The 24,559-nt window shown below is 36.0% G+C and overlaps 1 protein-coding gene across 5 annotated transcripts in view; it reads left to right on the plus strand.

Moving 5' to 3' along the window:
• LOC109449436 (multiple epidermal growth factor-like domains protein 6) overlaps window positions 1-24,559 on the plus strand; it is a 717,515-nt gene that overhangs the window by 673,074 nt on the left and 19,882 nt on the right. The window contains exons 25-26 of one of the 5 annotated variants that reach the window (XR_016019751.1): window positions 1,930-2,003; window positions 5,698-6,892. The exons of 2 other annotated variants lie outside the window; for them this stretch is intronic. Coding sequence is in view for 2 of the 3 variants with exons in the window: in XM_074327511.2 (XP_074183612.2) it covers window positions 1,930-1,952 (23 nt within the window). In the remaining variant the exon portion in view is untranslated. Of the gene's footprint in view, window positions 1-1,929; window positions 2,085-5,697; window positions 6,893-24,559 lie in introns of those variants that run through there. 2 more of the 5 variants (XM_074327516.2, XM_074327511.2) reach the window with 2 other exon arrangements.

Genomic DNA, 24,559 nt, shown 5'->3' on the forward strand with positions numbered 1-24,559 from the left:
GCACTGTATGTTCATTAGCTTCATAATTTCTGTAACAACGCTTGAAGTAATCTCATTACATGCTTTTATTTATATAGAGTAAGTCTGCAATCTCATAAATAACATCTTGTGCAGGACAGTACTCTCCAAATTAAAAATCAGAATATGGGAAGTAAGAATGGAAAGTTCAACATGGTATATTTGAAATTAGAAATTCAAATCTCATAACCAAGAATTAAGAGTTATAGTTCTTCTTCCATGACATGTCTTTATATTCCAGAAGCAAAATACAGTTGACCCTTGAACAATATGGGTTTGAACTACTAAGGTCCATTTATACGTGGATTTCTTTTCCAATAAATATAACAGTTATATTAATAAAATATGATATATATATATATATATATATATATATATATATATATATAATAAGGGCAAACACCTGTTTTGTACACACACACACACACACACAGAGGCGGTGCCAAGAAAATGTATACACATTTTAAGAAAGGAAAAAACTGTATGAAAATTGTAATACTCAATATATACCAATAACAAAAGATGAATACAAGTTATGTGTATACATTTTTTTGTCACTCCCGGTATATAGCAATATATTCAACCCATAGTTGGGAATCCGTGCGTGTGGAGAGCCTGCTATACGTTTTGTTCTATACCATTTTATACAAGGGATTTGAACATCTGCAGATTTCGGTTTCCACAAGGGATCTTGGATCCAATCCCCAGTAGAAACCTAGCGGTGACTGTAGTTAACTTTTGGGGGAGCGTTAGAAAGAGCGTTATCTTTCTTAAGACAAGGTACATGCAGATTTTTGACTGTGCAGGGGGTCAACATTGTTCAAGAGTCACCGGTAAATAAAATACACATTTTTAATATTTATCAAGGAAGTGTATCCAAAATCCTGAATCATCCCTCTAGTATTTATACGTTTGAGTAGAATAAGTTTTCCATATATCTTAATTGCCCAAACTTTTAAATGTATATTCTATTATTTTTATTCAAACATAAATTGGTTTTGTATTTGGAACGAAGTTTCTAATACTGTTCGGCCAATTCCTGAAAGAATGATGTTACAAGAATCTTTACTTCCAAACTGGGGCCAACAATAGTTGAAGATGTTACATTCATTGGGGATCACACAAGAGGCTGGGATGTCTGGGAAGGTTGATCAGAGAATGTCTTGACCGTTTTAAAGTAAAATGGTATAGAAATTGATGTAATAGAAAAAAAGGACGGATAACATGGGTCACAAGGGATCAGATGCGTTGTAAAAATCTAAGCCCATCTTATTCTTTGTGATTTGTCTTTAGCCCCTACAAAGCCTAAGCCAGGGGAACCCCATCCTAGTATTTATGGTACATAATTGACACATTGTGGTAAATTAGACAAGTCACCATACTCTGTCACTTCTATTCTGCTTCAATCAGACGCTTTATTATGAGGGATTTACTGCTCTTTTAGCATTGTTCTGAAGGGCAATTTGCCCCAGTGACTCCTTGCATAGTCAGCATGTTCTGTCAATATGAGAAGGAAGTGGGAGTGGGTTTGGGGGAAGAAAAGAGAAGAAAAGAAAAACCAAGACTTCTGACCTCTAGAGTGTTGGGCAAATATGTTCGCAATGTTTAAAATAATAAAATCTGAAGGTTAGAAGGACCTTGAAAACCCCATAGTCTTGGTTCTCACTCAGTGAAGCAGTCATTTTTATAACCGTACCTCTGATATCCACCCAACTTCTCCTTGAATGCCTTTAGTAGTTTTTGAATATCAGTCTGTTCCTTTACTGTTAAAAGTGTCTTTCTTAAATAAAGACAAGTGCTGACTCCACAGAACTTCGCGTCTTTGGAAAACAAGTCTTGATACTCCTCTACTTGACAATCTTTCAAATGGTTGAAGCCAGCTTTCATGCTTCATTACTCTTTCTTCTCCAGGTGAAAAACCATCCCTGCTTTAACAGCTCCTGATATCATTTGCCAGCCTCCTCTGAAAGTGCCCCAGATTGACAGTGAGTCCTTTTTATAATTGCCAAAACTGTAGATATTGTTTAAAATACATTATTATATAAAACTTTTTTTCCCTGATTATTTAAGTTATATATGGTTATTGTGGCAAGTCACCCATAATCCCACCTCTGAGATAACCCCTGTTTACATTTTCATGTTCTTCCTATCATCTTTATATATTTTATAACATTTTAATAAAATGGATTCGGTATATATTTTGAATCCTACAATCCTACTTTGTTTCTAATATTATGGTTTGAACACTTAACACTCTTTGAGAAAATGTCTGTAGCAATTCATCCTAAATCTAAATTTTATCCCTTCACCCTACATATCTACAGAAATTCTTTTTGAAGCACTTAGTCAACATTAGGACTATGGCTGTAAAGACGTAAAGCACTTGCCAGTAATCACTGATAACAAAACACTTCAGGAACAATAGAAAGCCAGTATTTTTTATTTAGAAAGTTGGTTTAAACTAAGAACACTTCTCTCCTCTTTGTTGACCAAGTCTTCCTTCTTTAAAAGACACTTCTGAGGCAGATAAAGAAATTTACACTCTCCATTCATAGGGTGTTTAATCTTTGTATTCTCATGATGACAAACTGAGGGCCATTAGACAAAGAGACTCTCCTGATGACAGAGGTGGATCCCCAGTGAAAAGAATCAAGTGACGGTGAATCAGCACAAGGTTTTGTAACCATAGTTACTTTAAGTGTAAGATTATAAATGTATTGTTTCCATTATGAAAGATGCATTGACATTTCTTTATGTTTAGTCTTAGAAACCTTGTTATCATGGGTAGCCTGCTAACTTACTTATCTCTTCAGAGATGGGGAGGCTTAATTAACATTTAAACATTAACCTTGAAGATATGTCTTGGGAGGTAGCCAGGGTGAGGGATAGAACTCTATGAAAATGAAATGGAGTCTTCTCTAGAAATGCTTAAATTCTGAGACATTACCTCCTATGTCGTTATAAATGCATCTGAATGAAGTGAAGGGTAAAATCGGGGTACTTTGGAAAGCAATTCTTAAAAACAAAATTGCTATATGTTTTGTAACTAACCATTCATCTAGTTGTAGCAGATGTTTTCTTGTAAATAGTAAAAAAATATTTACAGTAAACCATTGGAATAATTCACATATTCATAACAATGAAGTAGAATATTCTTGTATGATTAGATTGTCACCACATTTGGGGAAATTACTGTCTCAGATTTTTTTTCTCCCTTTGTAGCAAATATCCTGACAACCACACAAATTAATCATTTGCATGAGAGGCTGACTATTGTAAACCACTATCTACTATAGAAGTATTGTATTGCTGCTATTTCCATCGGGATTTTAAAGAGCGGATACCAGTGTGAGTTTTCCCTAACTATTATAATAAATTTTCAGGGTAAAGAGTTTTCAACTGGCTTTCCAAAAATATTCCAAACAGTAGCCTTTTCTTAGATATTTTCTAAAGTTTCTTTCTACCTTGTAAAGCAAAGAGAAACTTAACTCTCACAAAGCAGGACTATATCACTTAATAGGATAATTCTTCCCCAACTTGGCATCCCATGTTTACCTGAGTCATATGCATCCTGCAGAATTTAGTTTAAACGTAATTTTCTCAAAGAAATCTTCTGCTTATCTGCACCAAATTAACCATCCCACTACCCCACTACCTGATCACATTTACATCCTCATAACACCCTAAATTTCTTCATATGACCTACCACACTTTTAATTCTTATCAGTGCTTGTCTTCTCCACCATCAAATATGAAGCTATGTCAAAACAGAAACCTTATCTATACTTTAGCAGTTCTTCTTCCTTAGAACCAAATATAGTGCCTTGCACATAGCAGGCCCTCCAGAAATGTTGGCTGAATTAATAAAACTAATGTATTAAATATACTCTATTAGGGTCTTTGAAGCATGAGATTTTTTTATAATATTTTTATTAGTTTTACCTGAGAAAGGAGATGAAGATTACAACTCCATACTTTGGAAAGCAAAATCTAGAACATCTGAATTGAGGCACACCCACAGTTAGTGACACACTCTACCATCTTGGGGAAAATTTAAGGCTTTCTCTCTCATTCTAACCTCTGTTCTACCTCAGATGGAGGATAATCATAAATAAAGGGCAGTGTTAAGTCATAAACAAGGATATGGAACCTTCCCTGTGACAATGGAAGAGGTTAAAACATCTTATTCCAATCGTAAATTTTCTTTGTAATTGGGAATTGATTATATGCTCTTGGTAGTTAAGAATACATGCTGTAGTGGAGAGAAATTAAGACTCGTAGATGAAAAAGGGGTGTTGTAATACATGCAACTGAAAGTAACCTCACAGGGTGATCTGATTATAAATTCCTAACTGGGCAGGTCATGGTGGGTAGTCGTCTCAGGCGTGTAACTTCTTTAGTAAAAGTTTTAAGCAAGCCCTGTCCATTGTTCTTGTGCATCCCCATTAACACACACTGAGATGCCAAAAGTAATCCTCTTTCCAGACTCATAATCTTGTTAACTATACTGTATCTTCCTCCTACCTTTGTGTAATCTTCCTTAGTTCCCTCCTTAATTCCAAAGATATAAAAGAAACTGAAAAACTGTCATTCTCTGGAGCATTGGAGATCTTCCCAGGATTGTCATCAGTTTGGGCTCAAATAAATTCTTATAAAAATCTAGAAGTTTCTTATGTTGACAGACTGTATACTCAACAGATGCCTTTGAAAAGTATATATTATTATTCTTTCTATTTACCTGGACCAGGACATTTGCTTCGTTTTAGGTAAAATGGTAATACTGTTTCATTTTAAAGAGAAATTGTCTAGTAAAAGTTTTAAATTATCTTCTTTGTAGAGTCTCCCTATTTTCAGGGAATTGAAATAATAATTCTAGGTAATTACAATTTAGACTGGGGAGAAGAGACAAATCTCCTGTGCAAAAGAATTCCAAATAATGTACATAGGTACTCTACCCCGAAGGAGGTGGAGCATATCTCCCCGTTACTTAAGTACGATCCATGCATAGTGACTTCTTTCCAAAGAACGTCGTATGAAAGGGTGGGGTGGGAGGAAAGAGTAACTTTACAGAGGAGAAATCTTATGAGCACTCCCTCAGGTAGGTGGTTAACAGTGATAAGTCATGTTGGTAGCTTGTACCCTTGACTTAATATGATGAAAACAAGACCTTACTTGAGTGATCTTACTCCTCCTCATCTCAGTCTAGTCATGAGAAAAACACCAGCCAAATCCCAATAGAGGGATGTTCCACAAAATATCTCACCAGTAGTTCTCAAAATGATCAAGGTCATCAAAAACAAAGTCAGAAATTGTCACAACCAAGAGGAGCACAAGGTAACATGCAACTAAATGTAACATGGTGTCCTGGATGGGCTAGGACACTAGGTTAAAACAAGGAAATCTCAGTAAAGGGTGCGCTCTAGTTAACGATAATGTGTCGATATCAGTTCGTTAGTTGTAAAAAGTGCACTGTGCTAATGTAAGATGCTAATAGAGGAAACTATGTGTGGGAATTCTCTGTAGTATATGTGCAATTTTTCTTTAAATCTAAAATTGTTCTCAGTTAGAGTTTATGTTTTTAATTATTCTTTGCGTTTCAAGATTTTGCTAGAAAAAAATCTTGTAGTCATAAATTTAATCCTATTTACTCTAGCTGTTTTAACTGTATTTGTTTCCTAGGGCTGCCATAAAGAAGGACCACAGGCTGTGTGGCTTGAACAACAAAATTGTTTCACAGTTCTGGTAGAAGTCTGAGATCAAGATGTTAGCAGGGTTGGTTCTTTCTGAGCGCTGTGAAGACAAATCTGTCCCTTGCCTCTTGCCTAGCTTCTGATGGTTTGCTGGCAACCTTTGGCCACCCTTGGCTTATAGCTGCATCATCACCCTGATCTCTGCCTTTATCTTCAATGGTGTTCTCCCTGTGTTCGTGTCTGCCCCTCTCCAGTGGGGAAAGGTGATCTTTTCAACAAATGATACTGGGAAAATTGGCTATACATAGGAAAAATAAAAGAAACTTAAACTTCACAAACATCAATTCCGTATGTATCATAGATTTACATGTGAAAAGGAAAACAATAAAGCACATAAAAGATAATATAGGAGAATTGTATTCATAATCTCATTATAGGTGAAATTTTTTTAAATGTGAAACAAAAGTACTAACCATTAGGAAAGATTGATAAATGGTGTTATATAGTAATATTGAACATTTTTGTTCATAAAATATACCATTAAGACAGTTAAAAATAAACCACCAAGAGAGGAAACATGCTTTCAACACATACTACTGGTAAAGAGGTTTTTCCCCCCAGATTATATAAAGAACTCCCAGATAGAAAAAAGAGAGAGTCAGATAACCCAACAGAAAAAAATAAAAAAAAGGACAAGAGAACTGAAAAGGCATTACACACTCACACGTGCACGTGCACACACACACACACACACACACACACACAATGATAGTAAATAGCCAGTAAAAATATGGACTATATGAAAAGGTACTCATCCTCATTATTCATCAGAAAAATACAAATTAAAATCACCTAAAGAATGGCTGAATTTTATAATACTGATAATAATAAATATTAAGGGGCAATGGGAATTCTCACAGACTAGTATTGACTAAAGCTGACCATATTTTATGACCGTGTACTTTTACTCTTCTATATATATATATACCCAAGTTAATGCAGAACCTGCATACCAGGAGACATGCCCAAAAATATGCATTGCAAGATTATGTACCATCATCAAAACTGAAAACAGTGTTCTTCAACACTATGGCTAAATAACTTGCGACATATCCATGAATGAATGGATGTAATGTTGAGTAAAAGAAGCCAGGAATTATATAAATAAATATATATATATATATGGTGTGTTTCAATAAAATTTAAATAAAGTTTTAAAACAGGAAAAACTGGAGTGTTTAACAACACATCAGGCAGTCTCTCTTAACAAGAAAGCTATGACGAAACTAGTAGTTGATATTTCAGTTCACTAATTCAATATTTTTCTTTTCTTTTTTGAGAGTGTTATCTCAAAGCAAATGTCTGTGTAACTCTCATCACAGCCATGAATTAAAACACTGTCAGTGCTTAGGAGACCCCTTTGTGCTCCTTCTTAATTACTTCCTCCCCCTCAAAATTACCAGTACTTTGAATGGTATATGTTTCTTTTGATTTTTATCTTAGCTCAATTCTAGAAATTGATTGAGCACTATTAACAGATAACAGAAAAGGGACACAGAGCAGTATGATCATATCAGACCAAGAAGAAGAGTCTATGGTCAGGGTGAGCAAAAGTTCCATCTCCCTTGACAATCTCATTGATCGGTACTCTGATCTTAGAACCACTCATGAGCCAAAGAAGAAAGTGTTCTATGATCAGTTACTAATATCTACCATCTTAGTCCCTCCAGGCTACTATAACAGAGTACCACCAACTGGGTATTTGAACAGAAATTTTTTCTCATAGTTCTGGAAGCTGGGAAGTCCAGGATCAATGCACCGGCACAGTCACTTCCTGGTGACAACCCTCTTCCTGGTTCATAGCCTGTGGCACCTTCTCTCTGTGTCTCACATGGTGAAAGGGATTAGTCAGCTCTGTGGGGCTTCTTAAAAGGCACTAATCCCATCCATGAAGGCTCCAACCTCATGACCTAATCAGCTCCCAAAGGTCCTACCTTCTAATACTATTACATTGGGCATTAGGATTTTAACATATGAATTCTGGGGAAACACAAATTTGGGGGAAACATTCAGACCATAGCATCTACTGTTTAGTAGATATTTGCCATATTTGTTCTAAATTATACAGTTCCCAGGAAAGAGATTAGCTCCAAATCCTGCTGAAAGATAAATTTTGGAGGGAATGGTTGAGTTAAGCCTGGGCTTAAACAGACGCTCCAAATCTTGTCATATAAAATTAGCTTTCATTTTCCCTTCCGAATAAAAGGAGGGTGTGTGTATTTTGAGAGAGAGAGTGTGTGTAATGGAGTGGGGTGGAATGTGAGGTGGGGAATGATTTCTCAGTAACAGTAAATCACTAGGTAGCTGCTCAGCAGAGAGAGAGAGATGATGTAAGATTGACTTGGAGTACAAAGATTTCTCTTAGCATAATCTTTTTACATTTATATTTTAAAAGTACTATTGATTTAGGATAAATATTGGAAAATACTTAGAAAAAATATTGGAAATGGCACCAACTTGGAACCAGAACCTTGGTTTCTAATTTCAGTTATGTCACCAGTTAGGTGTGTAGACTTGTGCGAATTACTTTTCTTCTCCAGACCTCTGCTGCTTTACCTGTCAAGTCAGCAATTAAGACAACGTGGTCTCTTCATTTCCTTCCAACTCTAATTGTCTATAATTCTATGATGGAGACCTTTTGATTAAGTGGAAAAACTGTGTAAGGCCTTTGTGACATAGAGTATGTTACTTAGCCTATGTGAGCCTCATTTCCTCATCTGTAAAATGGGAGTGAATATATCTACATCATTTGATTGTGAACATTACAGAGATGAAATCGTTAATTGCTCAGCCTGGCGCCTAGACCTTAGGGAGCTTCCAAAAATAGTAAATTGTAATTAGGGCCGAAATTATCTGCATAAAACTATTTCACCTACTTCAGACTCTGGGAATTTCCCTTTATTCTGACCTCAGAACAATTAGTGTCTGGGTCAATCATTTGGTAATCCATTCATCATGTGACATCTCTCCCATAACATTTATGTTTTAAATATTGCATAAATGTTATATTACATTACTAATAATGATAATAGCGGCCATTTATCCATCACTGACTATGTGCCAGGCACCGTGCTAGGTAATTGCATATAATCCTCATAGCAGCAGTGTGAAGTAGGTGTTTCCTTGCTTAAGGGTTAGGTCCAGGTCATATTTCATTAAATATCTCCACAGCACCAAGCATAACTTGAACGCAGTAGATGCTCATTACATATATTTTTGATTGACTGAAATGTGGCAGCGGGTCCCCTGCATCTCCCTCCAATGTATGTAGTTATTTGATTTATAAGAAATTTCTGTCCCTGACTGTGGTCAGCTATTGAATTTATGTTTGACGAGAAAACCGTAGAGTTTGGCAACTCTGCAGTGATAGGTGATGTGTGATTCATTTGGGGGAAGAATAGACATTTTCTATTCAGACTTTGAATTCCTAGGTCTTATGGTTAGTCAATCATGTCTGTAGGAATGCATGGCTGAGCGGACAGAGTCAAAGGTAGGAGACTTCAATCTAAATTACTCCATTGTGTGTTTCCAGATATCATCTTGGTGCCCATTGGTAATATTTTCTATAGCCACTGCTCAAACATAAGAGAAGAATACAGTCTGGTGTTTGTTCATCTTAAGAGATATTTGTAATTCAGGAAGCCGGGTCCAAGCTGGAAGCAGTGGGTACCTAAGATGCAGAACATCCTGACCCTTCAAAGCTGCCAGGATATTTCCTAAATAAGTCACATCTGTCTGTATCCCAAGAAGCTGCGTGGGTTGACATACAATGGGAGATTCATGGGAACACGCCCTTCACAAAAGAAGCTTCAAAGCAGGAATTAAAAACTGGTTCTGGAAGCTTCTCACCATCAGAGGTAGCAGGGTGTGAGCTGGCAGACGTCTCGGAGAGCCACGTTCCAGCGGCTACTCTCAACCCTCACCCCCAGGAGGTTGGCGCAGCAGTTCCTCCACAAGTAACTGCTCTTGGCCTCCTTAAATTACCCCCCAGTTTCCCAATGGATGTTTTTCTTCACTTCCTCTATGAAATTACTTAAGTCTGGGTACTGGTCGGGGCAGGAGAGTAGTATGGTAGGTGCACAACAATTTCGGTTTCACCATCGGGAGAAATAGTCCTGTAAACACTTTCAAAGAGAGCCCACCAAGTCCTTCAGAAGGAAGAGGAGGCCAATGTCATGAATATGATTATTGTAATGGAGCAAAATGTCTGATCCTTTGGGATTCTGTTAAATCCAGCCATATCCCTGAGAAACATGAAACCTGAAGCAGATTTATTAATTAGGGCTTATGAGGGGCACAGAAAAGGCGGAGTGAGGGCTTTTTTTAGTTTCAGAGACAGAGCTCCATTCTAATCTATTTCTTTCCATGGGGGTAACTCCTGTATCTTTTTTTCTTTTCTTCAACCAAACATTTTGAGCTACATGCTCACAATATCCCTGTTGTGCCAAAGATTATTTTCAATTCAAAAAGAGAGCAGAAAAAAATTTTTTTTAAATGAATCAGTAGGTGGAGCTCTTTCTTTTTATTTATTTTTCAATTCAAGGTCCCATTTTTTGCGAGGGACCCAGAGCTTTTGAATAAAAATATAGGCATTTTAAAAATGAAAACACATATATGATGTGCTTTCCTAATTGAAAGAGTATATTGTGAAATCATTACTGTCACAGAACATTTGTGTTGCATGCGAACGCTTAAGCAAAGAAAATATATAAACCTAAATTGACTTTAGCAATTTGAAAGTGATAGTGGACATCTGTGTTCAATAACTTTTTGCTGGTAACTGGTGTTTAATATTTCATGTCAAATCAAGAAGAGTGATAGAAGGTTTTCTAACCCAGAGATGGCTGGCATTTTCACAGCACAGCCTGCCCTTTGTCATACTCACCATAAAGAAACCTGCTGTAGTGAGGGTTGAAATTGCACCAGTGTGACTCCTTTTTTGGAACTTACATAAACTTCCAGAATACACTGGTCTCTATTTTACTTTAGAATGATGTCTATAAGAAAAAGAAAAAAAAAGTTAAAGGACTTCCAAAGTTCATTATTTATATAAGGGAAAAAGGTGTGTGTGTGTGTGTGTGTGTGTGTGTGTGTGCGTGTGTTGGGGTTGGGGAGCTCTTGAAAGAAATTATAGAAGAATAAATCATCTAGAACAAATCTTACCTTTGTGTTTTCATCAATCCTGATTCTCTCCTAGTTGGTGTGCAGTGATGTTTAGGAACTTAGTTGCCAATAGAAACATACCTTCTTAAGGCTCACAATGAAGTGTCTACATAGTATTTAATGTTTATGTAGTTAGGCAGGTTGGAGGTAGGGAGTGGAGAGTAAGGGCAAGAGCTTCTTACTTTATCAATTTATAATATATTTTTGCATATCATCTTAGACATGAAATCTTGATTCTAAATATGTGTCTTAACAACAAATGTGATAAAATGAAAGACCAAGGGGACAGCATTATTCTTTGAATGCACCATGTTAGAACTTAGTCCTGAAAATTGTCATGTTGACCTACTAGTCACGTTAGGTCATGCTGACCTCCAGGTCTTCTTCCATTCAATTCTCAGGAGGCTGGACTCGAGGAGCTGCTTTGAGTCATATGTAATGAAAGTAAAATAAGAAGGCTCATAGAGTTTGAGTTAGTTTAGACATCTGGCGTCTTGGCATAGTTCATATTCATATTGATATAAGAGGGCTGTATATCTGAGCAAAAAAGTGTCCCCCTCCAATCCCCTAATAATAATGTGGTCCAGATCTTTATATAGGTGTGTGCTCTTCTTCATTTTTAAAGAGACTGATTCTAGCAGCAAAAAGCAAGATGAGGAAAGAATCCAGAAAACTGGAGTAATTTGCCTACGTGCTTAGATTCATCTAATTTAGGTTCAAGAATGGAAGGATGTAGAATTAAGCAAGTAATTTAAATTTTTTATAGAAAAATTTCTATCACCAAAAATCTGTTAGAACTAATGAATTCAGTAAAGTTGCAGGATACAAAATCAGTATACATAAACCTGTTCTTATTTTATACCTTAGCAATGAACCATCAGAAGCAGAAATTTAAAAAACAATCCATTTACTATTATATCAAAAAGAATAAAATACCTAAGCATAAATTGAACTAAGGAGGTGAAAATATCTATACACTGAAAACTACAAGGCATTAATGAAAGAAACTGAAGAAGAGACAAATAAATGGAAAAACATGGAAGAGTTAATATTTAAAATGTCCATACTACCCAAAGAAATCTACAGATTCAATGTAATCCCAATCAAAATTCAATGGCACTTTTCAGAGAACTACAACAAACCAATCTTAAAATTTGTATGAAATCACAACAGACCTCAAGTAGCCAAGGCAATCTTGAAAAGAAAGAACATAGCTGGAGGTACCACACTTCCTGATTTCAAACATATTACAAAACTATAGTAATCAAAACAGTGTGGTAATGACATTAAAAACAAATGCATAGATCAACGGACCAGAATAGAGAGCCCAGAAACAAGCCTACACATATATGGTCAATTAATTTATGACAAAGGTGCCAAGAACATACAATGGGGAAAGGAGAACCTCTTCAATAAATGGTGTTGGGAAAGATGGACAGCCACACACAAAAGAACAAAACTGGACTCCTATCTTACCCCATAGAGAAAAACAACTCTCAAAAACATGAATGTAAGACTTGAAACCATAAAATTCCTAGAAGAAAACAGAGAGGCAAGAAATCTCCTTGACATAGGTCTTGGCAATGATTTTTTTTTTGGATTTCACACCAAAGTAAATGCAATAAAAGGAAAAATAAAGAAACTGAACTACATCAAACTAGAAACTCTTGAACAGCAAAGGAAACCACCAACAAAATAAAAAGGCAGCTTATGGATTGGAAGAAAATATTTGCAAATCATATCTACTAAGGAGTTAATATCTAAAATACATAAGCAACTCATAAAATTCTGTAGCAAAAAAGAAACAAGCAATCCAATTAAAAAATGGGCAGAAGAAATGAACAGATGTTTCCTTTTCAAAGAAGATGTACAAATGGTCAACAGGTACATGAGAACGTACTCAATATCACTAATCATAGGGAAAATGCAAATTAAACCACAATATCACCTCACACCTGTTAGAAAGGCTATCATCAAGAAAGCAAAAGATAACAAGTGTCTGCAAGGATATGAAGAAAAAGTAACCCTCATGCACTGTTGGTGAAACTGTAAATTGGTTCAGCCATTATTGAAAACAGTACAAAGGCTCCTTAAAAAATTAAAAATAACACTAGTATATGAACCAGCAATTCCACTTCTGAGTATTTATCCCAAGGAAGCAAATCACTGTTTCGAAAAGCCATCTGCTCCCTTGTGTTTGTCACACAGTGAAGCATTATTTATAATAACCAAGACATGACAACAACCCAAGTGTCCATTGATGGATGAATGGGGGGAAAATGTTATACCTATATATGTACTCATACATACATCAATGGAATATTATTCAGCCATAAAAAGAAGAAAATCTTGCCCTTTTTGACATGGATGGAACTTGAGGGCATCATGGGAAGTGAAATACAAATACTATATGATCTCACTTATACGTGTAATCTTTTAAAAAAACTAAAGTCATAGAAACAAAGAACAGATTGGTGGTTGCCAGAAGCAGAGCGTGGGATTGGGGGAAATGGGCAAAGCTGGTCAAAAAGTACAAACTTCCAGCTATGAGATTAGTAAATCCTGGGAATGAAATGTATAGCATCGTGACTATAGTTAACAAAGCTCTACTGTATATTTGAAAGTTGCTAAAAGAGTAGATATTAAAAGTTCTTATCACAAAAAAAAAAAAAATTGTGCCTATGTGAGGTGATGGATGGTAACCAGATTTGTAGTAACCATTTTGCAATATATATATATGTCAAGTCATTATGTTCTACACCTAAAACTAATATATGTCAATTATAGTTCAATTTTTCTTTTAAAAAAGAATGAATCAAGTCTATATGTACTAATTTAGAAAAATTTGGGAAATCTCAGCAACAAAGGAGAAAACAGAACAGACAAAAGAGTAGGAACATACTCAGTGATATGATAGAGTCTAATGGCAAACCAAGCTAATTTTGTCCTGAAAAATATATATCTGTGGGCAAATCTAGGTACCTGAACACAATAAATCACATAGAGAGGGCATAGGGAACTCCTTTTTTTCAAAGTGGCATTAGTCAATATTGTAATATTTTCCATTTCTCTTTATGTCTTGCAAAATTACAGCCATCTTATTATTTGATCATTATTAATCTCCGATGAGGACCAAGGAAGTGTAAGCATCTTTCTTGTTGGGGATATATAGAAAAAGGTAGCTAACAATGAATTTTTCCCAAGAATCTTTGTGAGTGTGTTTGTCCAAGAAGCTAAGCAGCATGGATGGGGCTGATGGCAGGGGCCTCACGGCCACAGCCTAATAACCTGTTTTTCTCTTAAGGCAGGAAACTACAGTTGGCTACCAGACGTGGGCATTCAGTGTGTACATGCAGGACCCCAAGCTGATCTCCCTGGCAGATGTTAAAATGATAGCAAAACACAGGTAACATACATGAAAAAGCATAACCTTCTCTTCTACATCTGCCAGGGTGATCTGCCTTGGGGCTTCGTCTGTTTCCCATATATCCCTTAAATAAAATGCCAGCCATTGTGACTAGTTCAAAGGGTGAAAGGAAAAAGATGTCATCACTCAAATGTTTCCCACGGAGGGTATGTTTATTAGTCATCCGTCTTATATATCACTGTTCAATAGAAAGGTCCACATTTACAGTAACCATGTGCCCCCTTCATTTTCTCCAGGCTGCAAATAAGCCCGGACAATTTAAATGCCTACAAGCATCCACTTGTGAGCCATTGTAGCTTCTTGCCAAGTTACTGTGGTGTGGAAGTCATGGGTATGAACAGAACTTTATAGTAGAGCAAGAGAAATGATCTTTCCAGCAACATATCAAAATACCCCATTTGCCTCTTTACCATCAAAGAAGATACAACACTCAGTCACAGAATACCGTCATTCAGAAAACCAAGTCTCCTTTTATTAGGAGCCTGTTTCAGCTCCCTAACTGCAAATCAGCATCCTCTGCTGCATGTAAAAGAGATCTTCTTGTCAATTGTTAGCTCCCGTTACCTATTTTAGTAATAATCACTTGTGTTCTTTTCAATTTTAAACATTAACTGTCTTTTAAATCAAAATGAAATGGGTACTTGACAACTTCTGACTCAAGCATTTGATTCCCCATAAATCCTGGAAGGGACAAAGTATGCACTTCGCCTCTGGCACACCGCTTCAAAAACCAGAGTTGTGCAATGAGAGACATTTGAGAACCAGAGAGCCCTGTCCCTCAATGCCTCCCCAAGTTCTGGAAAGCAGTGGCATGTTGAAAATGACAGGAACAAAGCTGCTTAATCACATGGAATTAAGTGTGTGTGTGTGTGTGTGTGTGTGTGTGTGTGTGTGTATGTGTGTGTGTGTTTGAGTATGCCAAAAAAAAAAAAAAACCAAGTTGAGTTTTACTTCCTAGCAGTCTTAAGCAATACTTTCTGGAGTATAATATTCTTCCATTTATTTACACTTTCATGATAATGCCTAATTTTTAATTCTGATTTTATTAGAATCATGTTTCTCACCTTCTTTGTCCTACCCAAATTCAACCAATTATGCAATTATAAACTTATCTTCTTCAAAATATTCTCTCCTCCAATGAAAAAAACAAGGTTATTTAAAAGTGTCACCTTCCCTGATTCCCACTCTTCCTCCTTCCACAAACATGATGTAATTAGCACATTATTGATCAGCCCACTGCAATTATCAGAGTTCCTTTACATTCGATCATTTTAATGATCCCATCAGATAGATAAGATAGGTATTATTACCCAAGTTAGAGAGGAGGAAAGGGAGGCATAAAGGTTAAGAGTTGTCCAGGGCTTTAGCTGTCCGTGGGCATTAGAGGTCAGAGGTTCCTAATAAACCCATAAAGGTCATCAAACCTTACGTATAGTAAACAGTGGAGCAGGAACTGCGGTCAGTGCTTTACATTCTTCATGCCTTTGAGTCCTCACAAAATACCATAAGGTAGCTATTAGAAATTTTATTTGAAAAATGAAGGAGCAGACTTCAGAAGATGACAGAGCTAGTAAGCAGGAAAGCCAGGCACAAACCTCAGTCTACCTAATTCGCAAACTGCTGGTGTGATCACTGTGCTCTGGCGTCCCCCAAACTTGCCATCTCCAGGCTGCTGCATGGACGGGACTAGTCATCAGAAGCAACACTGTTGACATTCCCTTGACAAATATATATGTTTTATTTCCCCGGATTCTTATAAATGTGACTTTGGGAGAAATAAGAACTGACAGTGCATATTATCAACCTAGACAAGGATCTGGTGATGCCGCCCACATTGTCAGAGAAGAAAAACAAGGCCACAAGAACCATTTTGGAGAATGAAATCAATTGGCCTATCATTCCTGGGAGATATTTGTTCTCTATTCTGTTCCCGACTGAAAAGAATCCAGTGCAAGAATACATTAACATGATATAAGAATAGCTAGAAGACAGTCAGATATGTTCTAAATGCTACTTCCCTTGTTTGTTGATATTATTCGTCATTTTCCCTTCACATGTCAAAAGACTTATGTGAGAGGGAAGACAGAGCTCAAGCTGGGGAAAGACTAGTACTTTCTGTCACTATGGATTGTGTCAAAACAACTGTTTCATACTCATCATTTTAAACAAACCTCTTTACTTTTAACTTAATCCATCCAAATGAGTCCTTCTTTTTCCTTCCCGGATTTACTTCCGAATTCACAAGCAATTATGGGGCTAATTGGGTGGTGTTCTGCTGTGGTCTGAGCCAACCTCCAAGTATGTTGGTTCTGGGGCTTCTCAGGAGAGGCTTTGGTGCAGAGCCAGGTCAGCCAATCCCTGTGACTGGCCAGGAAGTACCTGGTAGGAGCTAAAAGCAATTCCTAGTTGGTTGCTGCCTATCGTGTACCTGGAGGCTCGTGGGAGAGGCTGCACTGTGAAATGAAGATGTCTGTCACCAGAACCAGGCCCGGGGTAGCTCTGCCAAAAGCCAGAACATCCCGAGGCCTGTTGCTACCTGCTGACTCCCTTAAGGTTCAGCTGCTGATAGAACCTCATGTGATAGCAAGTTGGGTGAGACAGGCTCTCAGGGAGTTACTAGAGTGGGGAGAGTTACGGTCACCAGGTTAATGTAAATTATGGTTTGGTGTCAGTGCTGAGCCTGCAGCAAGTCAGCAAAAGTCTCAGAGCACACGGACAGAAGCCATTCACTACCAGGCTGGGGCCTGCTGTACTCTGACAGTTTTCCAAGAAAGAGTACAATGTGGAAGGAGCTGGCTACAGGCCAAGAAGTTGCCTCCAGGTTGGCAGAGTTGGGTGGGGGGAGGTCTCAGTGAGTCAGCAGGGTGGAGCTGCAGAGCTCACCAGGCCAATCAGATTCAAATTTGGCTGTGGTGGGGGCGGGCTCAATACAGGAAAAATGGTGTCTGCCTGCCAGCTACAGGAGAGGAGGTTCCTACACAGCCTACAGTCCTCCAGCCCTTGCCTGGAAACCACACGCTTCAGTCTGCCCCCCCATATGCCTCCAACTCACCCTGAGTCACCATCCCTCCACTGGAGCCCAAGGTGAGTGCCTGTGAACGAGTGAGTCTGTGTATGGGCCATTTAAGAGGACACCTGGGTTTCCTTCAGCCTCTGTCCCGCCTGGATGGTTGGAATGTCCAGTGTTTTTTTCACGAAATGTTGTGGGGGCTCTTCTTCCTGGCACCAGTACTCTGGGTTGGGTGGGTTGGGGAGGATGGGGTGGGGCTGTGGTCTCTCGTTCCTCTGAGGGGAGCCTCCATGGCTGAGAGAGCCCTCCCAGTTCTCAACCACCATAGGGAGGTTTGGGGCTTATTTTGTGTTTCCGCCCCTCCTACCAGTCTTGATGTGTCTTCTCTATATCCTCAGTTAAAAAACTTCTGTTCAGTTAGACTTCAGAGGGTTCTCCAGGTTGATTGTTCTATAATTTAGTTGTAATTTAATGTGTTCATGGAGGAACACAGGCACAGTGTTTATTTACTCTGCCATCTTGGATCTCCCAGAACCCTCCATTTTCTAGCGTGTATTTTTGTTTGTTTGTTTTAAAAACCATTCTATTAAGGTACCGTGTTTCCCCAAAAATAACACCTAGCAGGACCAGCAACTCTAATGTGTCTTTTGGAGCAAAAATTAATATAAGACCCAGTCTTATTTAATTATATTATTTAAAAATATTTAATTGTATTATTTAAAAAATTTATATAAGACCCGGTCTTAATGTAAGACCGGGTATAATATAAGATAATATAATACCGGGTCTTATATTAATTTTTGCTACAAAAGACGCATTAAAGTTGATTGTCCAGCTAGGTCTTATTTTCGGAGAAACACAGTAGGAGATGGGGCTTTTGGGAGGTGATTAGGTTGTAAGATTGTAGTCCTCATAAATGGGGTTAATAATGCTCATAAAAAAGAGACCCCACATTGCTCACTATTCCTTCCACCATGTAACTACACAGCAAGAAATTGCCCCCAAGTTACAACCAGGAAGAAAGCCCTCATCAGAATGCAACCATGCTGATGACTTGATCTTTACCTTTCCACCTCCAGAACTGAGAGAAATAAATTTTTATTGTTTATAAGTTATTCAGTCTATGGTATTTTGTTATAACAGTCAGAATAGACTAAGACAAGTATACAATATTGTAGCTACGGGAACCATGCTGTATAATAAATCTCCAGAACTTATTTATTTTATATAACTGAAATTTTGTACCCTTTGACTCTCCCCTCCTCATTTCCCCTCCCCACAGCCTTGGTAATCACCATTCTATTCTCTGCTAGCATAAGATTGACAATTTTACGTTTTACACATATAAGATTATATGTGTAGACATAAATGAGATTATATAGCATTTGTCTTTCTGTGTCTGGCTTATTTCTCTTAACATAATGTCCTCCAGGTTCATCCATGTTGTCATAGGTGGCAGGATTTCCTTCTTTTTTAAGGCCTTATTCGGCACCATAGAATATTCTGTTCTATGCATATACCATATTTTCTTTATCCATTCATTCATCCATGGTGATTTAGATTGTTTCTATATCTTGGCTGTTGTGAGTAATGCTGCAATAAACATGGGAGGACATGTACCTCTTCAAGATAGTAATTTTAATTTCTTTGGATAAATACCCAAATGTGGGATTGCTGGATCATATGGTAGCTCTATTTTTAATTTCTTGAAAAACCTCAACATTTTTCCGTAATAGCTGTGCCTATTTAAGTTCCCACCAACAGTGTACCTGTGTTCCCTTTTCTCCACAATTTCACTAGCACTTGTTACCTGTACCTGTTGTTTTGCTTTTTCTTTCTTTCTTCCTTTTTTTAATGATAGCCATCCTAACATATATTTTATTGTGGTTTGCATTTGCATTTGCGTGATGACTAGTGATATTGAGCACTTTCCATATACCTGTTTGCCATTCATGCGTCTTTAAAGAAATGTCCTTTGAAATTTTTTTAATTGGTTTATTTATTTGTTTATTTATTCATTGCTATTGAGTTGTAGGAGTTACTTATATATATTTGGATATTAACCAACCCTCTGTCAGGTTGAAAATAATTTTTTTTTTTTCCATTCCGTAGGTTGCCTTTTCATTTTGTTAATTGTTTCCTTTACGATATAGTTTTTTTCCTTTATAGTTTGCTGTAATCTCACTTGTTTATTTTTGTCTTTGTTGTCTATGCTTTTGGTGTTATATTAAAACAAACCATTGCCAAGATTCATGTCAAATAATTTTTTTCCAATGTTTTCTTCTGGGAGGGAGTTTTAGAGTATCACTCTTAAGTTTAAGTCTTGAATCCATTTTGAGTTCAATTTTTTGTACGGTGTATGATGTGTGTCCAATTTCTTTTTTTTTTTTTTTTTTGCATGGGGATCTCAAGTTTTCCAACCACTATTTATTGGAGAAATTATCCTTTTCCCATTGTGTATCCTTGATGCCCTTGTTGAAGATTAATTGATGTATATGCATGGATTTATTACTGGGTTGCTCTTTATTCTGTTCCAATGACCTGTATCTGTTTTTTATGCCCGTGCCATTGTTTTGATTATTATAGCTTTGTAATATAATTTGAAATCAGGAAGTATGTCTTCGGGTTTTTTCTTCTTTCTTTTCTTTGACTCTTTAGGGTCTATGGTGGTTCCATAAAAATTTTAGGATTTTTTTTTTCTATTTTTATTTTTTTTTCTATTTTTTTTTCTATTTTCTAATGGAAAATACCATTGAAATTTTAATAGAGATTACATAATATGGATGTTTTAACAATATTAATTCTTATGTTAATTCTTTCAATTCATGAACACAGGATATCTTTTTATTTATTCGTCTCTTCAATTTCTTTCATCAATGTGATGGTTTTTAGTGTATAGCTCTCTCATTTCTTTGGTTAAATTTATTCTTAAGTATTTTATTCTTTTGATGCTATTGTAAATGGAATTGTCTTCATTTCTTCTTCAAATAGTTTGTTGTTAGTGTATAAAAACACAACTGATTTTTGTATATTGATTTTGTATCCTGAGACTTTACTGAATTTGTTTGTTAGCTCTAACAGATTTTGGTAGAGTCGTTAGGGTTTTCTATATATGATATTATGACATCTGAAAACAGAGAATTTTACTTCTTCCATTCCAATTTAGATGCCTTTAATTCTTCTTCTTGTCTAATTATTAAGATTAGATTTTTCAGTACAATGTTACCTAGAAGTGGCAAGAGTATGCATACTTGTGTTGTTTCTGATCTTAAAGGAAAACCTTTCAACTTTTACCACTGACAGTGATGTTAGTTGTGGAGTTGGCATATGTCGACTTTATTATATTAAAGTATATTCATTCTATACCTAGATTGTTGAGAGTTTTCACCATAAAAGGATGTTGAATTTTGTCAAATGGTTTTTCTGTATCTATTGAAGTTATCATATAAATTTTGTTATTCATTCTATTAATGTGTTATACCATATTGATTGATTTTCTTATGGTGAATTATTCTTGTATCCCAGGGATAAATATAATAATTTGATCATGGTGTATGATTCCTTTTTTTTTTTCACTTTTAATTTTATTTATTTCCTACTAAAATGAAAACAGATTATAGGGATGAATGCAATTTTATCGTAGTGTATGATTCTTTTAACATGCTGTTTAATTTGGTTTGCTAGTTTTGTTGAGGATTTTTGATTCGGTGTAATTTTCTTTCCTTGTAGTGTCCTTTTCTGGCTTTGGTATTAGAATAATGCTGGCCTCGTAAAATTAGTTTGGAAGTGTTCCCTCCTGTTCAATTGTTTGGAAGAGTTTGAGAAGGATTAGCATTAATTCTTCTTTAAATGTTCTGTAGAATTTACTAATGATACCATGAGGTTCTGAACTTTTCTTTTCTGGAATGTTTTTGATTACTGATTCAATCTCCTTGCTTGCTATTGGTCTCTTTTGATTTTCTATTTCCTCATGATTCAGTCTTGGTAAATTATATGTCTCTAGGAATTTATCCATTTTTCCTGGGTTATTCAATTTATTGGTGTATAATTATACATAGCGTTCTTTTATGATCCTTTTTTTCTGTGTGGTGTCAACTGAAATGTCTCTTCTTTCATTGACAATTTTATTTATATACGTCTTCTTTTTAAATTAGCTAGGCTTCTCAATTTGTGCGTCTTATCAACTCGGTAATTTCAAATGATTTGTCTTTGAGCTAACTTATTTTTTCTTCTGCTTGATTAAGTCTACTGTTGAAACTCTATTGAATATTTCACTTTATTCATTGTGCTCTTCAGCTTCAAAATTTCTGTTTCATTATTTTTTATGGTTTCTGTACCTGTGGAACTTCTCGTTTGTTCATGTATTGTTTCCTGAGTTTATCTGGTTGTCCATCTGTGTTTTCTTGTAGCTCACTGAGCTTCCTTAAGATAATTATACTGAATTCTTTTTCAGACAGTATAAGCAGGAAAGCATGCATAGATCTCCTTCTTTAGGGTCATTTAATGGTACTTTATTTGCTTCCTTTGGTAGTATGATGTATCTCTGATTCTTTGCGATTTTTGTAACCTTGCATTGATGTCTGTGTATTTGAAGAGTAGTCACCTTTTCCAGTTGTTATAGATTGGTTTCAGGAGGGAAAGCCCTTAACCAGTCAGCCCAGTCAGAGATTTTGGACAGGTCAACAGACAGGCTGCTTTCAGAGTCCATGGACAAGAGACCTTGAACTTGGGTAACAAGCAAGCCTGCTGCTTGGGTTCATAGGGGCTGGTCTGTCATCAGGGTCCACTGAGGCAGGCCTGCTGCCTAGGTCCACAGGTGTGGGTCTGGAGCTGGATCCACAGGGGTCAACCTGGAGCCTGGGTCCACAGCGACTGGCCTAGAGCCTTGGTTCGTGAGGTCTAGTGTTTTTTAAAAGTAAATTATGGAGAGAATGTTGACAAGAATAATTTTAAAACTAGATAATCAAATGACTTCACTCCTGAAATTTATGATGAGTATCTCTCCTATGACCATATATAATATATTAGTATTTGGTGTATTACTTGTGCATATGTTTTTCTCATTAAACTGAGATTTTAAAAATCAGCTTTATTAAAGTACAATTTACATACAAAAAATACACCCATTTAAGTGTATACACCCATGTAATTATCATGGAAAATGTATTCACATCTGTAATCACTGCAATAATGAAGATTTGGAACATGTTTATTACCCCAAAATATTTCCTGTGCCCTCCCCACTCAGTTCTGACCCTATTCCCAAACCTAGGCAACCACTAAGCCAGTTTCTATCACTATGATTTAGAGTTTCATATGAAATGAACCATACAGTATGAACCTTTTGTTTCTGGTGTCAGTTGCTTAACATAATGGTTTTTAGAGTTACTCACATTGTTGCATATATCAGGAATTTATTCCTTATTGCTGCATAGTTCTCATTTGTATGGATGTACTACAATCACCTATTGGGCACTTTGTTTCCAGTTACAGAATAAAGTTATGTCAGGTCTTTGTGTGGACATATATTTTTGTTTCTCTTAAGTAAATTATTACGCATAGATGGGCTGAGTCCTATAGTAAGTGTACATTTAACTTTATGAGAAACTCCGCAAATGTTTTTCAGAGGGCTGACAATTTTGTATCCCCATCAGCAACATACTCGTATGAGTTCCCAGGTCCTCTGTATCCACATACTCATCAATACCTGACTTTGTATTCATTTTAGCCTTTTGAGTGGCTGTGTAATAGTATCTCGTTATGGTTTAAATTTGCATTTACATGAGAACTAATGAGCTTGAGCACTTTTTTCATGACTTTATATCCACTTATACATGTTTGGAAAAATCTCTGTTTAAGTCTTTTATCTACTTCAATTGGATTTATTTTCTGATCGAATTGTAAAATATAGGTCCTTCTCAGATACATGTAGGGTGAAGATTTTCTGCCAGCCCATGTGTTTCTGCCAGCTTGCTTATTCATTTTCTTAATGGTGTCTTTAAAAGCAGAAATTTTTAATTTTGATGATGTCAAATTTACTAACTTTTTTTTGTTTGTACTTTTATTGTTCTATCTAAGCAATCTTTGCCTTCTCCAAGGTCACAAAGATTTTCTTCTAGAATTTTTTTATATTAGCTTTTATATTTAAATCTATTGTGCTTTTTGAGATAATTTTTGTGTGTGGCTTAAAGAATGAGATTTTTTTTTCCCCCTACGTGGGTACCCGGTGTTCTAGCACCATATATTGGAAAGAATAGCCTTTCTCCATTAAATTACTTTAGCACCTTTGTTCAAAATCAATTGACCATATATGCATTAGTCTATTTCTAGATTCTCTGTTTTGTTCCATTTAACTTATTGTCTATTTTTATACCAATACCACACTGTCCTGTTATAGCTTTATAATAAGTAAGCCTTGAAGTCAGATAATTAAGTTTTCTAACATTGCTCTTTTTTTTATAACATTCTTTTGGCAATACTAGGTCCTTTGGCTTTCCATATAAATTTTAGAACTAGTTTGTCAATTCCTACTTTTTAAAAAGCCCACTGAGATTTTAATTTAGATTGTGTTCAATCTATACATCAATATGAACAATATTGAGTTTTTCAATATATGAACATGGCATAATTCCTTCATTTAAGTCCTTATTTTCTTTCAAAAATGTTTTCTATTTTTCAGAGTATAGAGTATGAGTATTTTACCTACGTTTTATTAAATTTACCCCTAAGTGCTTTATATTTTTGAAACTATTTTAACCACTAACTTCAATCGTCGTATTTTTGCATGTGTACAGAAATATAGAAATATAATTAATTTTTTGTTTATTAATCTTATATCCTATAGCAGTGATAACCTATCTTACTAGCTCTAGAAGCAATTTTGTGGATTCCTTATGAATTTCTATTTATGAATTTGCCAAAAAAGAACTTTTGATTTTTCTTTCCAATTTTTGTGACTTTTTTTTTTCCTCACTTAACTGGCTAGAACTTTTAATACAATGTTGAACGTATCAAGAAGTATGATAATAGGTATAAATTTTTCTTGGATGCACTTTTTCAAGTTGAAGAAGTTTCTATTTAGTTCTCCTTCTTTTTTTTTGTTTGTTTAGTTTCAGGTGTACAAACCAATGTAATAGTTAGACATTTATCATTTATATCCCTCACAAAATGATAACCCCCTCCCCCAATTTA

The sequence above is a fragment of the Rhinolophus sinicus genome, chromosome 17 (assembly GCF_057876585.1).
Source record: "Rhinolophus sinicus isolate RSI-liver-muscle chromosome 17, RSI-T2T, whole genome shotgun sequence".
Classification (NCBI taxonomy): domain Eukaryota; kingdom Metazoa; phylum Chordata; class Mammalia; order Chiroptera; family Rhinolophidae; genus Rhinolophus; species Rhinolophus sinicus.